This window comes from Engraulis encrasicolus, chromosome 5, assembly GCF_034702125.1.
Source record: "Engraulis encrasicolus isolate BLACKSEA-1 chromosome 5, IST_EnEncr_1.0, whole genome shotgun sequence".
Taxonomy (NCBI): Eukaryota; Metazoa; Chordata; class Actinopteri; order Clupeiformes; family Engraulidae; genus Engraulis; species Engraulis encrasicolus.
In genome coordinates, this window is record NC_085861.1 from 6,171,882 (window position 1) to 6,197,185 (window position 25,304).

Genomic DNA, 25,304 nt, shown 5'->3' on the forward strand with positions numbered 1-25,304 from the left:
GAGGGGGTGTTGTGTTTACCGTGGTGCGGGCGTAGTGGTTTGGCGGGTGGTGCGTATATGGAGGGGGTATTGTGTTGTGTTTACCGTGGTGCGGGCGTAGTGGTGTGGTTGGTGGTGCGTATATGGAGGGGGTATTGTGTTGTGTTTACCGTGGTGCGGGCGTAGTGGTTTGGCGGGTGGTGAGTATATGGAGGGGGTGTCGTGTTTAATTGTGTTTACCGTGGTGCGGGCGTAGTGGTTTGGGAGGGGGTGTTGTGTTTACCGTGGTGCGGGCGTGGTGGTTTGGTGGGTGGTGCGTATATGGAGGGGGTGTGGTGTTTACCGTGGTGCGGGCGTGGTGGTTTGGCGGGTGGTGAGTAGATGGAGGGGGTGTTATGTTTACCGTGGTGCGGGCGTAGTGGTTTGGCGGGTGGTGCGTATATGGAGGGGGTGTTGTGTTGTGTTTACCGTGGTGCGGGCGTAGTGGTTTGGGAGGGGGTGTTGTGTTTACCGTGGTGCGGGCGTAGTGGTTTGGCGGGTGGTGCGTATATGGAGGGGGTGTTGTGTTTACCGTGGTGCGGGCGTAGTGGTTTGGCGGGTGGTGCGTATATGGAGGGGGTATTGTGTTGTGTTTACCGTGGTGCGGGCGTAGTGGTTTGGCGGGTGGTGCGTATATGGAGGGGGTGTTGTGTTTACCGTGGTGCGGGCGTAGTGGTTTGGCGGGTGGTGCGTATATGGAGGGGGTCTTGCTCAGCTCCTCCAGCAGCTCCAGGGAGGGCTGCAGGTTGCAGGCCCTGAAGGAGCTCACGAAGCCGGGCTGCACACCTGACCTCAGCTGCTCCCCACGCTCCGCAAACGACTGGAGCTCCGACTGTTGGGAAGAAAAAGGAGGAGGAGGATGTGGAGGGGGTTAGATGACATCTCTTTTCAACTTCTTTTTATTCTTATTCGACATGTGCAATCATAGTACATCACATCACAATCAAGACAATTATCAATCTTTGGGGTTTTTTTTTTGCTTGTTTTTTTAATCTAAACTTCCCAGAGGGAACCATGATTTAAACTCATCTGTAATAATTTACATTATCCTTCATACTTTATTTATCTTAAATTATGTATGTATTACTTCATTATATTCATTTATGCTCATTAAAAGGTGCAGACAGGGCGAGGACCACAGGAGACCACAGCTTAGCTCACCAGGTAGAGCTCGGAGGTGATGCAGGGCCGGGTATACTTTGTTCATCTTCAATTATTCATGCATTACTTCATCATTATAATTATATTTATATAAATCATTTATAAATTATAAATGACATAAATTATAATCAATTAGTTATAATCATTGATGCTCGTTAAAAAGGCCACAGGAGGCTAGAGGAAGACAGCTGAGGTATAGTTTGGCGGTAGCGGCGTGTGGGTGCAGGGTGTCCTGTATATATCTTAAATTCTTGTTTACATAATACTAAATTAATAATTATAAATCATGTGTGCTCATATGAAAGGCCAGAGGAGGGCAGCTGAGCTCACCAGGTATAGTTTGGCGGTGGCGGCGTCTGGTTTCAGGCTCTCCTTTATTTATCTTAAATTCTTGTTTTCATAATAATATAATTATAAATCATGTGTGCTCATATGAAAGGCCAGAGGAGGGCAGCTCAGCTGAGCTCACCAGGTACAGTTTGGCGGTGGCGGCGTGCCTCCTTTACTTATCGTCATGGTTTTCATAATAATATTGAATAATTATAAATCATGTGTGCTCATATAAAAAGGCCAGAGGAGGGCAGCTGAGCTCAGCTCACCAGGTATAGTTTGGCGGTGGCGGCGTCTGGTTTCAGGCTCTCCACGGCGGTACCCAGCAGGTGGACCTGGGTCAACAGCTGCACGTGCTGAACAGGGAACAAGAGGAGTGAGGAGTGATGAGTGGACACAGGGGTTACTCTGGTGTAGGGATGGCACAAACCGCACCGAAAACCGAAACCGTACAATTCACACACATACCGAACCGAACCGTGCAATCCATCGCAAACCGCTATACATGTACTGCCCAGAAAAATATGTAAAACAGAGATTCTAGGAGTATCTTATCCAGTCTCTCTGATTAAAACATTAGCGTATAAGACCAAATCAGAGGATGACACAATTAAAATCACACCATTTTCACATTATAAGCCTATACAAACCATATGTAGGATATTTAGTGATAAGTCCGATTCTATTAGCCAGTGCACCATTTATCATGAACTGAAAAAAAAAGAACCGTAGAGAACTGAAAACCGTGCCCTTGACACCGCGATATGAACCGAACCGTGAATTTTGTGAACCATACCACCCCTACTCTGGTGCTCCCTAAATGGGGTATACAGTATTTTGAAATGCACGTGCTGAACAGAGAACAGAAGGAGTGATGAGTGATAGAAAGCAGAGAACAAGTGCACATCAGTGGCACAGGTGCTGGACAACCCGAAATAACTTAAGTAAATGATAAACGACCGCAACACTGTTATAATGCTCCCAGTTGTGTTTCTTGCACTTGAAGAAGGACTAAGCTCCAAAACATTGTGCCATTAAACAACTGGGAACATTTTTTTTGTAGGATTTTTTTTTGGGTCTTTTTGACTTTATTTATAATAGTACAGTGAAGATGGTGACAGGAAGTGAGTTGGGAGAGAGAGACAGGGAAGGGTCGGCAAAGGACCCGGGGCGGGAATCGAACCCGGGTCGGCCGCATTGAAGACGAGTGCCCTACCGTTGGGTGGGGTGCATTAACAGTGTTGTGGACATTTATCATTTACTGGAGTGATGAGTGGAGCAGTGTTAATTTTGTCAGCTTTTTTTGATTTAGTCGTAGTCTTAGTCACAATGACGAAAATCAATTTTAGTCTTAGTCATATTTTAGTCATTGCCTTCCCAATTTAGTCTTAGTCTTTGTCTAAATGATGAAAATCAATTTTAGTCTTAGTCAATTTTTAGTCAATTTAGTCATTTTAGTCAACACTGTACATAATAGAACACACTGCTTCTCTTTTTAACATAATCATTGACTGTACAGAATAAACCTTCTCCGCACACTGCTTCTCTTTTCAACATATATCACACTGTGCAGAATGAAACTTCACACACTGGTTCTCTTTTTCTCCATTTTATTTAACACCAGTGTTAATTTCGTCAGCTTTTTTAAATTTAGTCTTAGTCTTAGTCACAATGACGAAAATCAATTTTAGTCTTAGTCATATTTTAGTCATTGCCTTCCCAATTTAGTCTTAGTCTAAATGACGAAAATCAAAAAAGGGCTTTGACGAAATATTTTAGTCATAGTCATGATTGACGAAATTAACACTGGAGTGGAGGGGATGGGGCAGGGGTTACACTTTGCTGCCCCATATACAGTATTTTTGAAATGTGCTTTGTAAAACTCCTTTTACGTGTAGACGAGAGGATTTTTCTAAAATACCCATATACATTACACAGCTTCTTACACAGGGATGATGAACAATATAAACACAGCACAGCAAATCAGGGCCACTGACAGTTTTGGTCGGGCCCCGGACAAAGTAATCTTAAAGGGCCCCCACTGTTTCCTCACGTGCTGCAGTTAGGGGCAGTGGAGGCTGTGAAGGCAGGTGTTACACACAGAGGGATGAACCAGAGCCATCTAATATCAGAGTTACGCCACTCCCATAGACCTCTATGGACCAATCTTTCCACAGCAATGGCGGCTCTCATGGAGCCTCACGGAGCGTTAACATGGAAATCCCCATTGACTTTAGTTCTATTAGAAGTTACTTAGTTCCAGGCCGTAGAACACAGAACATGTGGTAAAGGTAATGTAATTTGTTTGTAGGCTTAATCTTTGTTTGGTATGTGATGGTTCTGTGTTAGTTTCCAACAAACAGAAGTTTACTGTTAAGAAACATTTTAATCTACGCGAATCACATCACCAACCGACTTCCTGGTCCCCGGTTTGCGCAACTCTGTTATTAGACGGCTCAGGGATGAACCATATTAACACAGCACAGCACCTGACAGGGCCGCCGACAGCTTTGGCCAGGCCCCTGGAAAAAGTCATCTTAAAGGGGCCCCCAACCCGCAATACAAACAATGTAATGAGGATATTAATCTGGGCCCAGGACAACTGACCCCTTTCCCCCCTCCTCCCTGTCGGTTTCCCAGCCAATCTCTCATTCCAGTAAGCCTCTTCTCATATTATTATTGTTATTGTAGGCCATACGGTAGGGACACATAAACGCGAATTTGCGCACTTTGCCATTCATTCCTATGAGAGAGGCGAAGGCAAGCCGCGCACCCCCATCCCAAACGTCTACACATGTATATGCACTAAAAAATGATTTAAGTGAATAATTACAATGATTCTTGTTTTAGACATTAATCAATACTTTAATGTCTTTACATTAGGTCCAAAACATGTTTTAATTTGGTCTTGATTTGGCCTAATTATAATATTTGGAACCTGAATTTTAGTAATAACCTCAACACAAACAAAATTCCGCGCACCCCCTGAAATCTCTGGCGCACCCCAGGTTAAGAACCACTGTTGTAGGCCATATACTACTAGCAAATCTCTCATTCCAGTAAGCCTCATCTTCTCATATCATTATTATCATTGTAGGCCATAGACCAGTGGTTCCCAACCTTTTTCTTAAGGGACCCATGTTTTTACTATTGTAAGCTTTGGTGACCCAACCACGCGAGCGCCCGCAAGAGAAGGAGTCACAAGATGCCCTCTTTTTCCTGCGAAAACTAATTTTAGTTATTTTATTCCTCAATTCGTCTTTGGTCAAATATAGAATAAATGTTTAATGTAGCACTTACAATTTGTTGCTTCTATGCATTTATTAGTTAAATGCTTTGTCTTTTATTCAACATGGGCTATATATATTTAAAGTGAAACCCCTTAAAATCAAGAGGGCTCCGCGACCCCCTGTGGATCTTTGGCGACCCATAAGGTGGGTCCCGACCCATAGGTTGGGAACCACTGCCATAGACTACTAGCAAATCTCTCATTCCAGTAAGTCTCATCTCATATTATTATTATCATTATTGTAGGCCATAGACTACTGTCCTGGTGAATGTTTGGACTGAGTGTGTTTTACAGGAACAGGTCAACAGAACAGGCCACTTTATGGCCTCTTCATTGGAAGTCATAACTGTGTTAGCAAGGCTGCTCCTCTTCAGTTAATTAACAATAATAATACGGTTCTGTCTGTTTACAACAGAACACATGTACGTACACGTGAGGTTGCACACTTGCTCATCACTGTTGTCTAACACCGTAGCAATGAACTGTCAGTATTGTAGAGATTTCACGGCCCAGCACTATTCTGTGTGTTCACATAAAATGTAATACACGTCGTGATGCAAATCCACTACATTATGGAGAGATATATAAAAGAGATATATATAGTTATATGAAAGCAAGGGATTTAAATGAACCTTTTTCATCACCAGCCACATTGGCTAGTAGGTGTTAAAAGTTACTAGCCAAACAAACACTCGCTAATGGGTCGAAGTGGCTAGTAAGTTGGTCTTTTCTACTAATGAAACAGAAATTACATTTCTTTTTTTTAAAGACTTTTTTTGGTCTTTTTCAACTTTACTTGATAGAACATCTGTGAGAGGTGGACAAGAAGCGAATTGGGAGAGAGACGGGAAGGAGTCCGCAAAGGACCCGGGCGGGGAATCGAACCTGGGTCTGCCGCATGGCAGGCGAGTACCCTACCTTGGCCAAGGCAGGGCCCAAACTGAAAGGTCACCAGCATTTAGCAGGTTGGCTGGTGTTGATTAAGTTTGTGACTATTGCTCACCTGCTGGACCTGCTGCTGTAGCCGCTGCTTCTGGGACGTGGAGAGCAGCAGCGTGCAGGGCGGGGGGAGGAGCAGCACCTGTGGCCCCGGTGCATTCTGGGATACCCTGTGGGGCTGCTGGGAGGACTCTCCTCTGCCATGCGGCGAGGACTCCTGAGGTCCCAGCACGGAGCGACGACACGCCGTCAACATCTTGGCCAGAGGCTCCTCGAACCTGAGATGGAGGAGAGAGGAGGAGAGGAGAAAAGAGGGGAGAAAAGGAGAAATACTTTATTCATTGATCCCAGAGGAAGTTAAGGTGTCTCCTCGGACTGGAGTAGAGATGGAGGAGAGGAGAAAAGAGGAGAAATACTTTATTAATCCCGGAGGAAGTTAAGGTGTCAAAGGTATCAAAGAATTTAAAATTATACACAGTCAGCATCTTGGCCAGAGGCTCGTTGGACACAGCCAATAGACTGCTGTTGTTTTTTTCAATCTATTTATTTATTTTAGGGGCATTTTGCCTTTATTTTGACAGGAGGTGACAGGAAGTGAGTGGGAGAGAGAAATGGGGAAGGATCGGGAAAATGACCCCGTCGTGACAGTGCAGTGCAGGACTTGTCATTAACTTTTTCACCCACCGGCCTCTGTGGCTAGTGGTTTTCCCGAGTCACTAGCCATTCAGGTATTCCACTAGCCACCGATTTTATATCGTTTTTTTTTCTTTATCATGATGACATACGTCTAACCTCAGAAGATGAGGTGCTAAAGCAATATGAGTGTATAGCTTTCTACATGGAAGTATATCAAGCAAATAACAACTGAGCTACACAGCAATTGATACAGAAGGGGCAAACAATAGAATATAGGCTATGATGCCTATGTCATACCAAGGAATAAGCTGCCAGCCAAATTGGCTAGTAACACTGAAAGTATTACTAGCCACAGCCAAGTTTTACCAGCATTTGGCCGGTTGGCTGGTGCCAGTGTCAAGCCCTGGTGCAGTCCCTACAGTTTGAGCCACAGCAGGGTCACAGACTTGTGTTTAATGGCAACATAATTAAGGTGTTTTCCACAGCATGAGTGTAGTGGAAAGTGTGCACATCCAGCAGGAACGCTAGCCTGGGAACTCCCATACTGCCTTCAATTCTACACAATCTTTCCGATCTGAAAGTCACAGTATGGAAGCTTTGCTCAGAACCGGACCAGATCATGGTCCCTGTCTCTATCCAATCAGAGAGCGGGACGGGTGCGTCATAATGGCCAAGTATTCCAACCTTTACAGTGTCTCTGTCCAATCAGAGAGCAGGGCAGGATGTCATAATAGCCAAGTATTCCGCCCCCTATACGGAATGTACAGTAGGCAGGTCACCAGTCCTAATCTCACTTGTGATTGGATCTGGTGGTAACCAGGCTATAGAAACGCACCAGCAGGTGCCAAATCAAAAAACTGTCACATATAGAAGCGGGGAAGGATCTGCACACTGCTTGCAAAAAACTTCATTTCGAAATGTTGGTCCCAATAAATTAAGTCTTTTGCAGATCCTTCTCCGCTCCTACATGTTTTCCACAGCATCTCAGCATCAGTGACCTGCGGTGTGGTAGGGTATGTGTTCTTTGGCCATCAGTGTAAATATGTTTACACCCAAATGGAAGCTAATTAATCATGCTGACACGCACAAACACACGCTCACTCACGCATACACACACACACACACACACACACACACGAGAAAAACAACCGAAGAGTTGATCAGTGTTTTAAAAAACAACACCCCATGGCCTGTGGAATGAGCCGTATAGGGTAAGTTTGAAGTGGCTTCCACAACGGGAACATAATGTTCTGTCCATCTTGAGTGTCCATCTGTGTAGATTAGCTCAGTAGCCTGTGTGTGTGTGTGTATGTGTGTGTGTGTGTGTGTGTGTGTGTGTGTGGTGTGGTGTGTGTGTGTGCGTGTGCGTGAGCTCAGTGGCAGGTGTCGTGTTATATGAGGCCCCAGTCAGTAGTTAGTCAGTCATACACACAAACACAAACACACACACACACACACACACACACACACACACACACACACACACACACACACACACACACACACACACACACACACACACACACACACACACACACACACACACACACACACACACAGAGACCCTACACACACACACACACACACGCAACACAGTAACACACACACACGAAGATCCTACACACACACACACAGACACACAAACACAGTAACACACACACACACACACACACACACACTCAAAGAAGCGGTGGTCAACCAACCAGAGCCCCATGGAAACAGGTCTGCGCTGCGTTGCTGACGTCATGCGAGCTCGTTAACATTTACAAGCTGCCCGTCGCCACGGAGCCCTGCTGCCCTCACCGCCATCACCGCCATCTCGCTACCCAGACAACGGTAGCCGTGACGACAGCACAGGCGATGGCAGTGGAGGTGGTGGCACTGGTCAAGGACCTGCTAGACGAGCGAACGTCACTGGCAGCCACGTGTGTGTGTGTGTGTGTGTGTGTGTGTGTGTGTGCGTGTGGTCTGTATGAGATCATGCATGTGTATTTGTCATAGTCATTTGTGTCTGTTCATATTTCTCCCCTTTTACCTCTGTCTGCTCTCTCTCTCTCTCTCTCTCTCACACACACACACACACACACCTCGTCATTATTGCTATGTACTGTGGTCAAGTCTTCAAAGCCCCCAGATTATTGCTTCCTCGTCATCCTTATTGCCCGTACGTCTGAACATCCTTCAATTCTTCTGTGTGTTTTTGTGAATCCCCCTTTCTCTTCATTGATCCATCTATTCACTGGTAGCCAGCCAGCTCCACAGAACTGAAGCCTTCGAGTAGGGCTGTCTGTGCAATATATCATATTTATTATATTGTGATACCAATATTACTGTCAAACAGAACCAGAAGCCTTTTGAGGATTTCATCTGTTTCTGTCTGCTTGTCTGCCCGGCAGGTTTCCAATTGATATGATGGCCCTTGACAAATAGGACACTGCCAGTAAAGCTCCTCACCCGCCCCCTCCAGACCAGGACATTCAATATTTACCTGACGGGCGGCTGGCTTTGACTTTATTAAAAAAAGAAGTCACATCATATGTGATCAAGGCTGACGATCAAGGAGGACAGGAGACGAGTGTTGAGTTGACCGAATCGGTCGCAGAAATGCAAACACAAAATGCAGTCTGGAAGCCCAGGAGAAAGAAACTGCACTTGGACAAACAAGCCAGAGTGGGAAATCAGTGGTGGGAAATCAGTGGGTTTAATTACCTCACACACACACACACACACACACACACACACACACACACACACACACACACACACACACACACACACACACACACACACACACACACACACACACACACACACAGTCATGCATAATGACGTAGCGGACACACACACAAAGGGGGAGAGGTGGCGGGGGGTGGGGGGTGGGGGGTGGCTGGTGCGGTCAATCGCGTTGGGATTGTGTGAAATGGAATATGTGAGGGATGATTGCCGGGAAGATTTCAGTCAAAAGTGATGTGAGCTGTGTCAGGTAGATGAATGAATGTGCATATGTGCCTGTGTGTGTGCGTGCTTGTTTGTGTGTGTGCGCACCTGTGTGTGCGTGTGTGCCTGTGTGTGTGTGTGCGCTCGTGTGCCTATGTGTGTGCGAGCGCCTGTGTGTGTGTGTATGTGTGTGTGTGAGGGTGTGAGTTGCAGGAAATGCAAGCAGCTGGTGAGCTTTCCCAGACGAGTCCCCTATTCTTGGCCGGCTGAATAGACATCAGCAGGTCACCTCCAGAACAGAGACTCTCTCACTCACACACACACACACACACACACACACAGACACACACACACACACACACACACACACACACACACACACACACACACACACACACACACACACACACACACACACACACACACACACACACACACACAGACGCACACACACACACCTTTCAGCACAGCACTTAATTTATTTGTTCCTTTCAGCCTGCTTTGTCACTGGTACTGCCCGCCAGTGACTGACAAGACTGACAAGACACCCTGTTACTGGGCACAAAGCTGCCAGTCCACCCCGAAAACACACTAACGTATAAATACTGACTCTGAACAAATGGTGAATAATTATAACCAACTGGGAAATAAGTAACTAACGCCACAAGGCAGCACGCTGAATGATTACTGGGGAAAAGATACGTGGTGAAAAAACATCTCGACCTCTCTTTTTACTTTATAAAATGTGCATAAATAAACACAGCCACAGCAAATGTGGTTCCTTTTATGCCAATTGCCATAATTTGCCATTTGAAAATGTCAGATGCCTGTTATTATTCATTACAAGGCTGCGGGCTGACAAAATAACTCGGGGAAAGTGCATGGCACGCAAGGCTTTTTTTTTAAATCAAAGAAATCAGTTAATGTCATGAAACACAGCTTCTTTTAAGGCAATTGCTGTAAACAGCCTTTCTAAAATGTCAGCTGCTCATTCGTGGTCATTAGTGGTCAAGGCAGCAGTCTATGTACAGCAGGGATGGAGAACCTTCTTCATTGGAGGGGCCACTGTAGCGAAGGGGAGTAGAGTTGCCCAGCCGGGACTCGAACCCGGACCTTCTGGGGTAGTAAACTGGGGCTCTGACCGCTAGCAGCTGGTGTGCTTTCCCAGACGCGTCCCCTATTCTTGGCTGACTGAATAGACATCAGCAGGTCACCTGCTCACACACACACGCATCTGGCATAGCGGGCATTTCCCAAAGGGCCCCGCACCCTCGTGGGCCCCTATGGCTACAGGGCTGGACTGGCCATCTGGCATAGCGGGCATTTCCCGGTGGGCCCCGCACCCTCGTGGGCCCCTATGGCTACAGGGCTGGACTGGCCATCTGGCATAGCGGGCATTTCCCACTGGGTAGTAAACTGTAACCCCAGTTTACTACCCCTGAAGGTCTGGGTTCGAGTCCCGGCTGGGCAACTCTACTCCCCTTCGCTACAGCCACTTCAAATTGTATCAAGTCCTCCAAGGGCATGTCGTGCAGCTCTGAGGCGTGGGCTCTGCCCTACTGGTGTCTCTCCAGTGAACAGCTCCTGCTCCATAAGAGTGTGTGTGCGTGTGTGCGTGCGTGTGCGTGTGTGTGTAAGAGCATCTCTACAGTGTGTGTGTGTGTGTGTGTGTGTGTGTATGTGTGTGTGTGTGTGTGTAAGAGCATTTCTACTGTGTGTGTGTGTGTGTGTGTGTGTGTGTGTGTGTGTGTGTGTGTGTGTGTGTGTGTGTGTGTGTGTGTGTAAGAGCATCTCTACAGTGTGTGTGTGTGTGTGTGTGTGTGTGTGTGTGTGTGTAAGAGCATCTCTACAGTGTGTGTGTGTGTGTGTGTGTGTGTGTGTGTGTGTGTGTGTGTGTGTGTGTGTGTGTGTGTGTGTGTGTGTGTGTATGTGTGTGTGTATGTGTGTGTAAGAGCATCTCTACAGTGTGTGTGTGTGTGTGTGTGTGTGTGTGTGTGTGTGTGTGTGTGTGTGTGTGTGTGTGTGTGTCTATAGTGTGTGTGTGTCTATAGTGTGTGTGTAGCTCTGAGCTACAGGGTCTGCCCCAGTCTGGTGAGCAGCTCCTGCAGCATGTGAGCGTCTCTCTACCTCCCAACCCAAACAGACACAGCACCCCTCTGCTGCACTGTCCCGAAGGGAGGACTCTGGCCACGTGTGTGTGTGTGTGTGTGTGTGTGTGTGTGTGTGTGTGTGTGTGTGTGTGTGTGTGTGTGTGTGTGTGTGTGTGTGTGTGTGTGTGTGTGTGTGTGTGTGTGTGTGTGTGTGTGCGTGTGCAGGTATGAAACTCGTAGTGTGTGTATGTACACATGCTTATTTGTTAACCTAAATTAGATATTAAGAGGTAGCCACACACCCCATTAACATACATGAGTGGCCATTCCCCATGTATAGGCCTACTAGGGCTGTAACGATGCACTCAACTCACGATTCGGTTTGTATCACGATTCATGACCTACGGTACGATACACCCCACGATTTCACATTTGCCAAAATTATAAACTTTATGAATAAAAACTATGATAGTTTATCGGTAGAATAGGTCACAAGGGGCTACTAATAATTTTAAAAAGTTTCTATATAATAATGATGATGCTTGGAAGCACTATCACTTCATATCATGTGGTTGTTTTCTGGGCTGATGGGTATCAAAACGTTAAAAGGGTGTATCACGATACTGCCTCCTTGTCGTTGCCTTGATCGTGACTCTGGGTATTACGATTTCTCGGTTCGATACATTATCGTTACAGCCCTAAGGCCTACCATCAATAAAACAGACATGTCTATGTGTGAGGTAACATCTTATCCCTGAACTGCAGTCAAGAGGTACAGACTGTCTGTGCCTGTCTGTGTCGGGACTGGAGCAGGGCTGGACTGGCCATCTGGCATAGCGGGCATTTCTCAATGGGCCCCCGCTAGCCTGATTATCATCGACTTTCAAATCTCTTCAAGACTTTTTCTGACCAAGAGCATAACAATTGACTTTTCCAAACGGCATGGTTGACCCGCCTCCCTTGGTTTGTTTGCTTCCCGACAAAGTTGGAGGAGTTCCAGATTTTTCAGGAGCTCAGAAATGATATTTGTACTGCTCTTGGCCTGACTAGAAGCAACGCTGAAGGTTTTGCGTCACTAGGAGGGCGCGGCCTGGTTATGGCCCGCACCCTCGTGTGCCCCTATGTTCAGAAATGTTAAAAAATTTAAACATTTTCATTTTTACATTTCTGAAAATAGGGGCCCATGAGGGTGAGTCAGTTCTGCACCGGTGATTATGAGGGGCCCGTTTACGCCAAAAGTGCCCGGGCCCTATTTCTCCCCCAGTCCAGGCCGGGACTGGAGTGTAACATGATGTCCTTACAGAGTCCTCTGTCACAGTCAGTCAGTCAGTCCCACATGTGAGCAGCCGGTCACGTAGGCAGCAGCCAGCCAGCCATCCGGCACTTATTATCACACACTGAGTAAACGAGACGCTCACCCAGCAACAACCCCCTCCCTCCCACTCCATTCATCCACCTCTCCGTCCATCCCTCCCCCCCTCCGTCCCTCCATCCCTCTCCATCCATCCCCCTCTCCACCCATCTCCGTCCCTCCATCCCTCTCCATCCATCCCCCTCTCCACCCATCCCTCCCCCTCTCCGTCCCCGTCCCTCCCTACCTCTCCATCCATCCCCCTCTACACCAGGCACCCATCCCTCTCTACCTCCCTCCACTCCTCACTGGGTACCAATCCCTCACTCCATCTCTCCCTCTCTCCATCTCTTCATCTCTCCATCTCTCTCTACCCCTCCATCTCTCCCCCACCACCTCCTCCTCTCCATCTCTCCATCTCTCTCCGTCTCTCTCCCCCTCTCCTCCGCACCCCAGGATGCTGACTAAGACATGCTGTCAACAGCCAGACAGGACGGGGAGCAGAGGGCGGATGGCTGAGGCAGGAGATTTTTAATACGGATGGCTCGCTCGCTTTTAGGTGAAAGGGGAGCGAATGACACAGTGAGGTGAGAGGAAAAATGAGGGAACAGGTGTAAGGAGCGGATATGGGGAGAGAGAGAGAGAGAGAGAGAGAGAGAGAGAGAGAGAGAGAGAGAGAGAGAGAGAGAGAGAGAGAGAGAGAGAGAGAGAGAGAGAGAGAGGGGCAGGTAAGAAGAGGAGGAGAGTGACATACAGAAAGAGAGGTAGATAGGCACATTAGGCAGTAGGGGAGATGGAGTGATACAGTGGAAAGAGAGTGATAATAGAGGGATGGGAGAAAATAAATTAGATCAAGAGAGAGAGCGAGAGAGAGAGAGAGAGAGAGAGAGAGAGAGAGAGAGAGAGAGAGAGGGAGGGAGAGAGAGAGAGCGAGAGAGAGAGAGAGAGAGAGATCAGACATGGTCAGAGAAGGTTGGATGTGAAGGGCAAGTGAGGCATGAATGCTGAAGGCAGATGGAGAAAGCTGAGAACACGGAGAAAGAGGACATGGTAAAGGCACGAGGACATGTGGACGCGCTCCACATTGGGTGCATTCCAATATGAATTGAGCTTTTATGATTCATTTTCTGTCGTCAGTGACGTCATCATGAGGTCACAAGCAGGCAAGTGAGCAAATTCACCCCTTATGTCAGGGGTGGGACACCTTTCCCTTGAGGGTCCACTTCAAATTTTATTAAGACCTCCAAGGGCCAAACTATGAATACAAACCAGGATTTCCCCCCGTGTTGAAGGTGACCACCTTTACAACAGACCCCACCTTCTCTAAGCCCCATGAAAATATATCTTAATTGCATCGCAAATGTAATTTCTAACATTCCTTTAAAGGTACACTGTGCAGGAAATGGTCAAAAAAGGTACTACAACTATGCTGCTCATTGAAACTGTGCTGCCTATTGCCAAATTTCATCTTTTCATGAAACTTTACTAAATAATAAACTAATATTTTCTAGTATGGCCCAAGTACAGTCATTTTTGTAGCCTACAATGGCTATTTCTGGAAATTCAAAATGGCGGACAATGGAGAAGATACCCCTTTTCATGTATGAAAAATGTAATTTTTCCAGTCATAATGAATACTTAGAATTTGATGGTGGTGGTAAGTATTCATGAAAAGGTAACATTACGAAGTGATTGGGTTGCATGAATTCTGGAAATAAACAACTAAACATCTTACATAGAGTACCTTTAAAAAACAAGTCATATTACATGTGAAATGCATAACGGACAAGGCGGCCTCAAGGGCCGTAAACAGCCCTCGAGACATAGGTTCCCCACTCCTGTCGTATGGCTTGCTGGACGTTGAAGTGTTCTCTTTCCTATGTGCTAATGTGTCTGTCAGTATTTGGAACTGTTTGTTTGGCTGCCATTTTGATTTTCAGTCGTGGCTTAAAAAATGACAATGAACAATGACAATGAAAATCTGAAAGGCATGTGGAGGTGTGGAGGTGTGGAGGTGTGAACGTGCTTCACCTTATGGCCTGGGGGACGTTGAAGTTGGACGTGGTGGGAGGAGGCAGCTCTTCGTCCCTCTCCTCATCCTCACGCCCTTCGCCGTCCTGCTCTCCACACTCCAGCTCGTCCTGGAACTGATGGAGGCAGAACAGAGAGCAGAGAGCGAAGAATATAAGAAACCAAGCATGTGAAGAATATACACAGTAGGCTGTTGTTCATAAGTAGGGCCGTGGGGTAATGCAGTGGTTCTCAAAGTGTGGTCCGGGGACCACTTGTAACATAATTACAAAGCGAAACATAGCTTTTCACCACAATAAAACAGGGTTGTGATGTGTATAAAAAAGTAAGTGATCTGCATGGAAATTAGCAGTGGTCCCTAAACATTTTTGCGGGGACAAATTGGTCCTCGGTCGGAAAAAGTTTGAGAAACACTGGTGTAGTGGTTAGGGAGTTGGACTATAGATCACAGGGTTGCAGGTTTGAATCCTGCCCTTACTACTCCCAGGGCTCAAGTTGTGGGGGGATGAGGGGGGTGGTCAAAAATCATCCCCCCTCAATGGAATTGGTCAAATATCATCCCCATCTAAAACCATTGATCTGTATTCATTTATAGGCCATACATTCATATATTGCGTTAAAATTGTACTTTTAGTATTTTCAATTTTTTCTCGGGGGAGAACCCCCAATAATCAGAATCCATCTCTGACCATCCCCCCTGGTTTCATTTACAACTCGACCACTGACCACTCCCTACATCTCCATCCATGGTTGAACCTTCAGCAAGGCTCCTAACCCCACACCTCATCCCACACTGCTCTAGGGACTGTAACCAATACCCTTATTGTAAATCGCTTTGGATAAAAGTGTCAGCTAAATGTAATGCAATGCAATGCAATACAATGTATAAAGTACATTACTTAACCTGGTTTACTCCTGAACCAGCCTCTTAGTATAGGCCCCAGTAGGGCTGCACGATTATGGAAAAAGTCATAATCACGATTATTTTGGTAAAAATAATAATCACGATTATTAATCACGATTATTGATGTTTGCAGATTTTTTTTGAAAATTATAACAAGATGAAATATAACCAAGAATTAATTACATATGGGATGAGCAAAATACAATGAATTGTAATAATTATGTTAAGGCAATAGCATGAAACGTAGGTGGACAGATTTCTGGCCAGAAACAACAGCCTGTCAGTATGTTCTGGCTACGCTCTCAAAGGTAGGTCACTATTGCCACGATTAAATCACGATGAAAATTATGACTTCGATTTCACAAATTTATCACGATTTTGATTATTTTTCGATTAATTGTGCAGCCCTAGGCCCCAGGCATCAAAGCATCTATTGATATTTCCTGCATCGACATGATAAAAAGCTCGAGGACATCATCCTACTCACCGTTTCAAACAGCTCGTCCATCAGCTCATTCACCTCTCTCTCTAAAATGGACAAAATGGGAAGGCAACAGAACACCATCATTCACATGGCAGAATACAATATGCATCTCACATAATACGCATCTCGCATACAAAGTAAATAATTAATTGACACACTATGAACATGTGGATATAAAGTGAATATGAATATGACAATATTTTCCCCATATTGCCTGATTTGTCTAATGATGGGCATGCTGCCCGAAACGTCATATTAAATGAAAAGAAACCTGGTGTGCGAACATTATTTTCAATTTTCATGTGACTTTGCTGGTCCCGCACCCAGACGGATATGCGTGTTTTTGTTCTTTACTTAACATGGACAGTTCCTTTATCACCAGACTATCTCACAAGGGAGACAATCTGGAGGGCCACCTATGCAATTTCCCACTGGAAAGGCCCATGGCCGTTTATTGGGCGTTATGAATGTGTCATTTGGCATATACGTGGCCCTTAACCAATCTTGTCAGTTCAGTTGTATCTTTTCAAACAAACTGCAGTCACCATCTTTCCTCCATCTTTCGCTCTCTGATTGGAGCCCCAAGATCTGGCGTCCTCGCTGAGAGATAGCCAATCGTATCAGTTGTATCTTTTCAAACATTACAAACATCCAAGATTCCGTTTGTCAAGCCTTTCCACCCCTCCCCTCTCCCCTCTCTTGGATTGTCTGATTGGCTCCCTCGCTCAGGGCCGTCTTTCAGATTGGAGCGATCATGTGATTTCACACACACACACACACACACACACACACACACACACACACACACACACACACACACACACACACACACACACACACACACACACACACACACACACACACACACACACACACCTTCATTCTCCATGAGTCCTCATAGTCATAGTCATACTCCAGTCTCTCACACACACACGCACGCAAACACACACACACACACACACACACACACCCGTCCCGACTCACTGGTGATGCGGACGCCGCGGTCTGTGCGGTAGTCCTCCCGGTCGGGCTCCCGCAGGTCATCTAGGAAGTTGTACTCCGGGTCATCCTCATCATCACCCTCCTCTGTGGAGCAGAGAGAGAGGGGGGGAGAGAGATAGAAATAGAGAGAGAGAGATAGGGAGAGAGAGATATAGGGGGGAGAGAGGAGCGGAGTGGAGAGGAAGAGAGAGGGAGAGAGATAGACAGACAGACAGAGAGAGAGAGAGGATGGAGAGGGGAGAGGAGAGGTCACAGACATAGTGTGTGCTAATGTTAGTGCAAAGCTGGACATCAAGACTGCACTGGGCCACTAAACTTAAGACTGGAAATCTACCTGCGGTAAAACTTACTGTACCTAGACAAAAACTTTATGATCTGGTTTCTTTACGATAAGTACATAAAATAACTACTTAACAGTGTCTTTTGTGAGCAGAAAGTAGAGACAACAGGATAATGGAGAGGAAAAGGAAGGAATGGAGGTAATGGTGCTGTGTGTGTGTGTGTGTGTGTGTGTGTGTGTGTGTGTGTGTGTGTGTGTGTGTGTGTGTGTGTGTGTGTGTGCGTGCGTGTGCGTGCGTGTGTGTGGTGTTGTTAGGTGGAAAGAGGGAGGGAGGGGCAGGAAATGGGCAAAAGGTCAGAAGAACGTAAACATGACAAGGCAAACAGAGCTAGCGGCTAACAGCGCTATTAAAGTGGTTATCCACGCACAACTCGCTGGCAAATAGCAGCCCATTAGGCCGTGCAATCCCAGACGCTGAAGGGGGAGGGGACAGCATGGATGGACAGACACACACGCACAAACACTTAGGGCCCTTCTCAAAACCTAGTGCAGTGCACTTCCAAGTGTATCAGCCTAATTAGTCACACCCAGTGATTGGATACTCTTTATTAGTCACACCCAGTGATTGAATATTCTGTAGAGACAGCTCACCAAAGACTATCCAATCACTGGGCGTGACTAATTAGGCTATTACACTTGGAAGTGCACTGCACTAGGTTTTGAGAAGGGCCCTTAGTCACACACGCACACCTACAGTGAGTCCAATATGTATTTGATCCCTTGCTGATTTTGTTGGTTTGCCAATTAACAAAGACATGATCAGTCAATAAATGTTATGATAATATGTATTCTAATATGGAGAGACAGAATAGCAAAAAGAAAATCCAGAAATGAACGTAAGAGAATATATATTAATTTATTTCCATTTCATCGAGCAAAATAAGTATTTGATCCCCTGCCAACTGATTATAGTTCCGGGCCCACAGACCAGATGGGCACTTCCGATCAACTTGTCATCTGAATTAAAGACACCTGTACATACTAACATGCATAAGAGACACATTGAATCAGCGGAATCAGTCCATAGTACGAGTGAATCAGTCACACTCCAACCTCACCAGCATGGAAAAGACCAAAGAGCGGTCAAATGATATCAGGGACAAGATTTTAGACCTGAACAAAGATTAAATGGGCTGCAAAGTCACAAGAAAGAGACTGGGTATTAATGACCCAGCTGTTGATGCATTTCTTCCAAAATGTGAGGAATATAAAATGACTATCCATCAGCCTGTCTGGGGTTCTATACAATATTTGACCTTTTGTAGGGATTCAATAATCATGAGAACAGAAAGAAAACACCCTAGACCTGTACGGGATGAACTAGACAATGATATCAAAGCTACTGGGACCAAAATCACTGAGAAAACTACTGGTAGCACTTAATGCCACAGAGGTTTAAAATCCTGTAGCGCACACATGGTACCTTTACTTCAGAAGGAACCTGTGCAGTCCCACCTGAGGTTTGCCAGCAGACATCAGACTGGTTTAGGATATGATAAGGAGGTGCTGTAGTCAGATGAAACCAAAATCAAGCTGTTTGGCATTAACACAATTCAATGTGCTTTGAGAAAGAGTACTGCTGTCTATGATCCCAAGAACACCCTCCTCACCATCATGCATGAAAGTGGTATGATTGTGGTTTGAGGGTGTTTGTCTGGCCAAGGCACAGGACAACTTCACATTGTCAACAAATGGATGGAGGGAGACATGTAATGTGCAATCCTGAGTGCAAACGTCCTTCCCTCCACCACTACACTGAAGGGTGGGCCATTTTTGGATCTCCCAACATGACAATAATACACAACATACAGTCAAAGCAACGAAGGAGTGGCTCAATAAGAAGCATATTAAAGTCGTGAAGTGGCCTAGACAGTCTCCAAATATTAACTCTATAGTAATTCTATGGAGAGAACTGAACCTCCCATTTGCCAAGCTACAGCCACAAACTATTAATGTTTTAGAGATAATCTGCATAGAAAAATGGGCAAAAATATTTTCTACTATATGCACAAACATTGTCATCAACTAAAAGAAGCATCTGACCTCAGTGCTAGACAACTAGGGCTTTGCCACAAAGCACTTTATCTTCTTTAGCTAGAGGGGTCAAATACTTATTTGCCTAAATTAAATACAAATAAATTAAAATATATTATTTTAAGTTATTTTCTGGAATTTCTTTTTGATATTCTGTCTCTCCATGTTTGAATACATATTATCATACATTTATAGACTGATCATGTCTTTATTAGTGGGCAAACCGGCAAAATCACGAAGGGATCAAATACATATTGGACTCACTGTATATCAATTTCAGTTTAGTCTTAAGGGCCCATTCCAACAATGTTGAGGTGTGTTGGATTTTTTGCCTTACGGAACAGTAAATTAACAAATCAACAAATCAAACCAAAAGCCAATTTGAAAAAAATAAATGGCTTTGATGCCTCAGACACAAGAGGAATGACTTTGTCAATCTGATATGAACTGACTTTGATATATTATGTAAAATCATTTTAATAGCTCTGAGCATCTCTATAGTGTGTGTGTGTGTGTGTGTGTGTGTGTGTGTGTGTGTGTGTAAGTGCGTGTCTATAGTGTGTGTGTAGCTCTGAGCTACAGGGCCTGCCCCAGTCTGGTGAGCAGCTCCTGCAGCATGTGAGCGTCTCTCTACCTCCCAACCCAAACAGACACAGCACCCCTCTGCTGCTCTGTCCCGAAGGGAGGACGTGTGCGTGTGTGCGTGTGTGTGTTTGTGTGTGTTTGTCAGGGCTTGACACTGGCACCTTACAACTGGCCAAATGCTGGTAAAACTTGGCTGTGGCTGGTAACAATTTCAGTGTCACTAGCCAATTTGGCAGGTGGCTTATTCTATAGTATGACATATCAGCATAGCGTATATTCTGCACTTTGCCCCTTGTGTATCAATTGTTTGTATTTAAGTCCAAGAAAAAGCTCAGTTACTCAGTTTCTATTTGTTTGTTTTATTTCCATGTAGAAACCATGCACTCCTCTTTTTGCTTTAAGCACCTCATCTTCTGAGGTTGGATGTACAGTGTGATTTTTTTTTTTTTTAAATGTGGCTACTACTACTACTTGGGAAAACCACTAGCCACAGTGGCCGGCAAGCGACAAAGTTAATGTCAAGCCCTAGTGTGTGTGTGTGTGTGTGTGTCTTTGGCCATTATCAGATGGGTTATTATGAGATGAAAAACTCAAACAAAACAAAAAACACACACACACACACTTACAGATGTCACCTTCGTTGTCGAGCCAGTCTCTCCAGTCACGGCCCGCACAGAGACACACGCACGCGCCCACACATGCCCACACACCCCTGTCCCCTCACCTTCGTTGCCTATGTCAGAGGCCTTGAGTCCTCGTAGCCAGTCGCTCCAGTCTCTCTCTCACACACACACACACACACACACACACACACACACACACACACACACACACACACACACACACACACACACACACACACACACACACCTGTCCCCTCACCTTCGTTGTCTACGTTATCCATGAGTCCGCGTAGCCAGTCGCTCCAGTCACACACACACACACACACACACACACACACACACACACACACACACACACACACACACACACACACGCGCCACAGGTCCCCTCACCTTCGTTGTCTACGTTATCCATGAGTCCGCGTAGCCAGTCGCTCCAGTCACACACACACACACACACACACACACACACACACACACACACACACACACACACACACACACACACACACACACACACACACACACACACACACACACACACACACACACACACACACACCCCTGTCCCCTCACCTTCGTTGTCTACGTTATCCATGAGTCCGCGTAGCCAGTCGCTCCAGTCACACGCACGCACGCACGCACGCACGCACGCACGCACGCACGCACGCACGCACGCACGCACGCACGCACGCACGCACGCACACACACACACACACACCAGTCTCCTCACCTTCGTTGTCTACGTTATCCATGAGGCCGCGTAGCCAGTCGCTCCAGTCTCGATCCTCCAGGAGGGCGGAGCCGTAGTCGTACATGTCGGGCGTGATGTCCGGCGCGTGTAGCTCCGCCTCCAGGGTGCCCAGGGGGATGTTCCGCAGCGTCCGCTTGGAGCGCGTGCGGCACGCCATCAGGCTGTTGTCTCCGCCCCCGCCGCCGCCGCCCCCACCACACTCCGCCCCGCCGCCCCCACTCAGGGCCTAGTAGGGAGAGAGAAATATGAAGATAGTTATTATATCACAGTAGAAGAGTTAAAGTGATACTGTCTCATTTATGGAAATAAGCTTATTTTACACCTCCCCTTGAGTTAAATAATAGGGTTTTACCGTACTCCTGTACTTTCAACCATTCTCTTGGTATGGCAGTGCAAATTTTACCTCCATGCTAGCAGTTAACTGGTCTCATAGGACTCAATGTTAGCTTGGAGGTAAAATGTGCACTGCCATAACTAGAAAACGGCTGGAAGTATAGGAGTACGGTAAAAGCCTATTATTTAACTCAAGGGGAGGTGTAAAATAAGGTTATTTCAGTATCACTTTAAACATCTTTCAGTAGTGGCCTGGAGCGCGGCACCTGCTCCACACTCCACCCCACCCCACCCCACCCCACTCCGCCCCTCTGGGCGTCTGGGTAGGGAGGAGGAAAGAAGCACCTTTCAGTGACCGCTCAGGAACACCACCAGTGCCACCAGTCCAGGGGTTCGTTTCTCGACAACGTTGTTGCTAACTAAGTTAGCAACTTACTTGGTTGCAAATGCAATTTCCCATTGGCAACCTACTATGCTTTCGAGAAACGGAGCCCAGCATGATACCAGGCTTTCATCACCACACAACACGTCATGTCCACAGATTATCACAGCACATCAAACAGCTACGACGTAGCTACACAACGAACAAAACAGACACTGGAGGCATATACTACAAAGCTGGTTCAGGATAAGTTAAGGTAAATGATGAGGTAAATGATCTAATGCAAGAGCTTTTCTTAAGAAAATGAGGACTCCAGGCTCTTCTATTAGATGATTTACCTCTTAACTTAACCTTGACCTATCCTGAACCAGCTTTGCAGTATACATGGGTTCTGAATGTTTGTAAACACGATGCTATGAGGAGGGGCAAGACACTGGCAGCCAACCACGTGCACTATTTTTTTTACCGACAGCGGTTTGCAACAATCAGAGGTTGAGTTGTGCGGAGATAGTTTCGGGCAGTGAGGTTATAAACAAACTTTGGTACCCATGTATAGGCCCCAGGATGATACAATAGAACAATTACGTTAGAAAGTGTCAGTATGTGCAGCCCCTGGCTGTACCTGATAGGGCCCCATGCAGATGGGGCTGGAGGCCAGCTCTTCGTCCACGGCGTGCAGCTTCTCCATGAAGGAGCAGTCGGGGGCCCCCGGAGGCCCCGGGGGGCGTGGGGAGCTGCAGGCCTGGGGGGGAGGAGGGGGGCCCATGGGGACCACGGCCACACGCAGGTGCCTGCACGCCTTCAACTTCTGGGGGGTAGGTGGAGCAGGGTTGGAGCAAGATGGAAGAAAATGGGTCAAAATAGGTGAAATTAGTTCTGGGGATCTTCAAAGATATTGCTTGCGACCATGTTTTGCAAAAAAAAGTCAATTTAGAGTCCTGAGGCCTACACTAAGAAGCTGATTCATTAGTAAACCAGGTCAAGTTAAGAGGTAAATCATCCAATAGAGGAGCCTGGAGTCCTATTAGATGATTTACCGCTTAACTTAACCTGGTTTACTCCTGACCCAGCCTCTTAGTACAAGCCCCTGGTCTGAGAGTGTGGTTTAGGCAGCATTACCGGTCGGGGGCTCTGGCTCTCCCCCTCGGAGTGTTCCACTGGGGTTCTAGAACGCCCCACCCGGCTGACCCTGGGGGAGGAGGCGGTGCTGTCCACATCACTCTCCTGGAACGTCTACAGAGGGGAAACACACACACACACAACAAGGCTGTTATTGGATTTCATTAGGAGTACATGACACTGTATATGTTTGTCACCAGAAATGAAACCCTATTGAAAATGAATGAATTCCCCATGAATAATGTGAACTCCTCAATTCATGTTTTTTTGGAGCTGGAAGGCCAAAATATGTAAAAAAATAAACAAATGAATGATTGGAATAGTTCAAAATGTGGGCGATGCATCTACAATCTATGAAAGTTTAACATTGTTGATGGAATTATGGAAATAAATCAACTTTTTCATGATATTCTTATTATATGGCCAGGATCTGTATACGCAGCATCAGGCTAAAAAGGGTTAACGTACGTCTTCACCAGTCTCGTCCTCCTCGTCTTCATCGGGACAGTACTCTTCATCAGAGGTGTCTTCCTCTTCCTCCAGGGGGATGTCCACAAACTGTGGAGGCTGAAGGGAGGTAGGGAGCAGGGGGAGAGATGACCGCACAATCAGGTTAACACATGATGGTGCATTTTCCTCAAGGCAGAAAAGATTAGATACACATTGAATGGGTCAACAGACAAGTTTCATGTTATATGGCAGTCATTCATTTCATATGTTGAACAGCTGACAATGCACCTGGTCGTGTAATGCATTCATTCATTATGTGCTTGGTCTTTGTCAATATCCTGTAAAATGACTCTGTGCTTGTCTTATACCAACAAATATGTCTTCTACAATATGGCAGCCCCCAGCTCTTAAAAAAAAAAAAAGTCTTAATTTCTTTTGCGATCCTGTGCAGAACATTGGACAATTAACATGGACATTGGACAATTAACATGGAATTTTCTTTTTCAGGAAGAATATGGTGACTATTTTTATGGGCCCCTTTTTTGTTGTTTTTTTTTTATTTTTTATTTGTCTGCTTGTCTTTTTTTGTCTATTTTGTATTCAATCCTTCATGTTGATTGTTTGGTATTTTTGGGGAAAAAAAGTTCAATAAATAAACATCGACTTTAAAAAAAACATGATGGTGAATCAAGAATGATGGATAGAACCTATACAGTCAATGAATCATGGTGAAAATAATGTGTACATACCTTCACTCCATTAGATTTAGGAATTCCCTGAAGAAAACAAAACCACACACACACACAAAGACACATGAGCCACGTGGGTATCAAGCACCTGAAAGGGACTTTGTTCATTACAACATGAAGGGTGCATCCCAATATGTGACCTTGTCTCCTCCACTTGTGCTTGTCTCCTCGTCCCGCCCCCTGGCCCCTCCTCCGTGGAGAAAACGATAAAGTTTCCCAGCTGTCAGCCTCGCCACAACAACTTTTGAGGGACTGTTTTTCATTCACCATCCCAATTGCAAATGAGAAAAAGACTTTACAATTGAGCTTTTGCAAGATATTGAAAAATAATGCTGTTGTCAGTGATGTCATCATGACGAGAAGCAAGTGGAGGAGGCAAGTGGAGGAGGCAAGGTCGCATATTAAAACGCACTCAATAACACTGAAATAAACCAAATGAAAAGCCTACCTCTCCTTTCTCAACAACTTCCTTCAGCCTCGACCTGGTCATCTGGGGCTCCTGAAAGTTACAGGAAAAAAAATATATAAACTAATAGTGGTGTCAACAATGATCGATTCGGCGATCCGAATCGATGCGGGGCATGGACGATCCAGAATCGATCCGGCAAGTTCCAGAATCGATCCGGCAATTTTTTAAAGTTTCAATTACTTCCGTGGATATTTCGGGAGCAAATGAATGTTAAATTAAATAAAAGCACTTCAAAACATTGCAAGACTGATACAGACTGATACAGAAAACAGCCAATAAATTGTTGCTCAGTAT

The 25,304-nt window shown here is 45.8% G+C and overlaps 1 protein-coding gene and 1 long non-coding RNA gene across 2 annotated transcripts in view; one reads left to right on the forward strand and one right to left on the reverse strand.

Annotated features, from left to right (window-relative positions):
• The window catches only part of LOC134448888 (uncharacterized), a 405,753-nt gene that overhangs the window by 344,697 nt on the left and 35,752 nt on the right, over positions 1 to 25,304 (forward strand). The gene's annotated exons all lie outside the window — the stretch shown is intronic.
• gon4lb (gon-4 like b) overlaps positions 1 to 25,304 on the reverse strand; it is a 50,437-nt gene that overhangs the window by 20,895 nt on the left and 4,238 nt on the right. Inside the window, exons 6-17 of the mRNA XM_063198556.1 lie at positions 24,990 to 25,040; positions 24,542 to 24,568; positions 23,811 to 23,909; positions 23,343 to 23,456; positions 22,846 to 23,031; positions 21,488 to 21,734; positions 17,155 to 17,256; positions 16,174 to 16,214; positions 14,783 to 14,898; positions 5,802 to 6,015; positions 1,779 to 1,865; positions 676 to 850 (exon numbers count right to left, since the gene is read on the reverse strand). Coding sequence (XP_063054626.1) covers positions 676 to 850; positions 1,779 to 1,865; positions 5,802 to 6,015; positions 14,783 to 14,898; positions 16,174 to 16,214; positions 17,155 to 17,256; positions 21,488 to 21,734; positions 22,846 to 23,031; positions 23,343 to 23,456; positions 23,811 to 23,909; positions 24,542 to 24,568; positions 24,990 to 25,040 — 1,459 coding nt within the window. The remainder of the gene's footprint in view (positions 1 to 675; positions 851 to 1,778; positions 1,866 to 5,801; positions 6,016 to 14,782; positions 14,899 to 16,173; positions 16,215 to 17,154; positions 17,257 to 21,487; positions 21,735 to 22,845; positions 23,032 to 23,342; positions 23,457 to 23,810; positions 23,910 to 24,541; positions 24,569 to 24,989; positions 25,041 to 25,304) is intronic.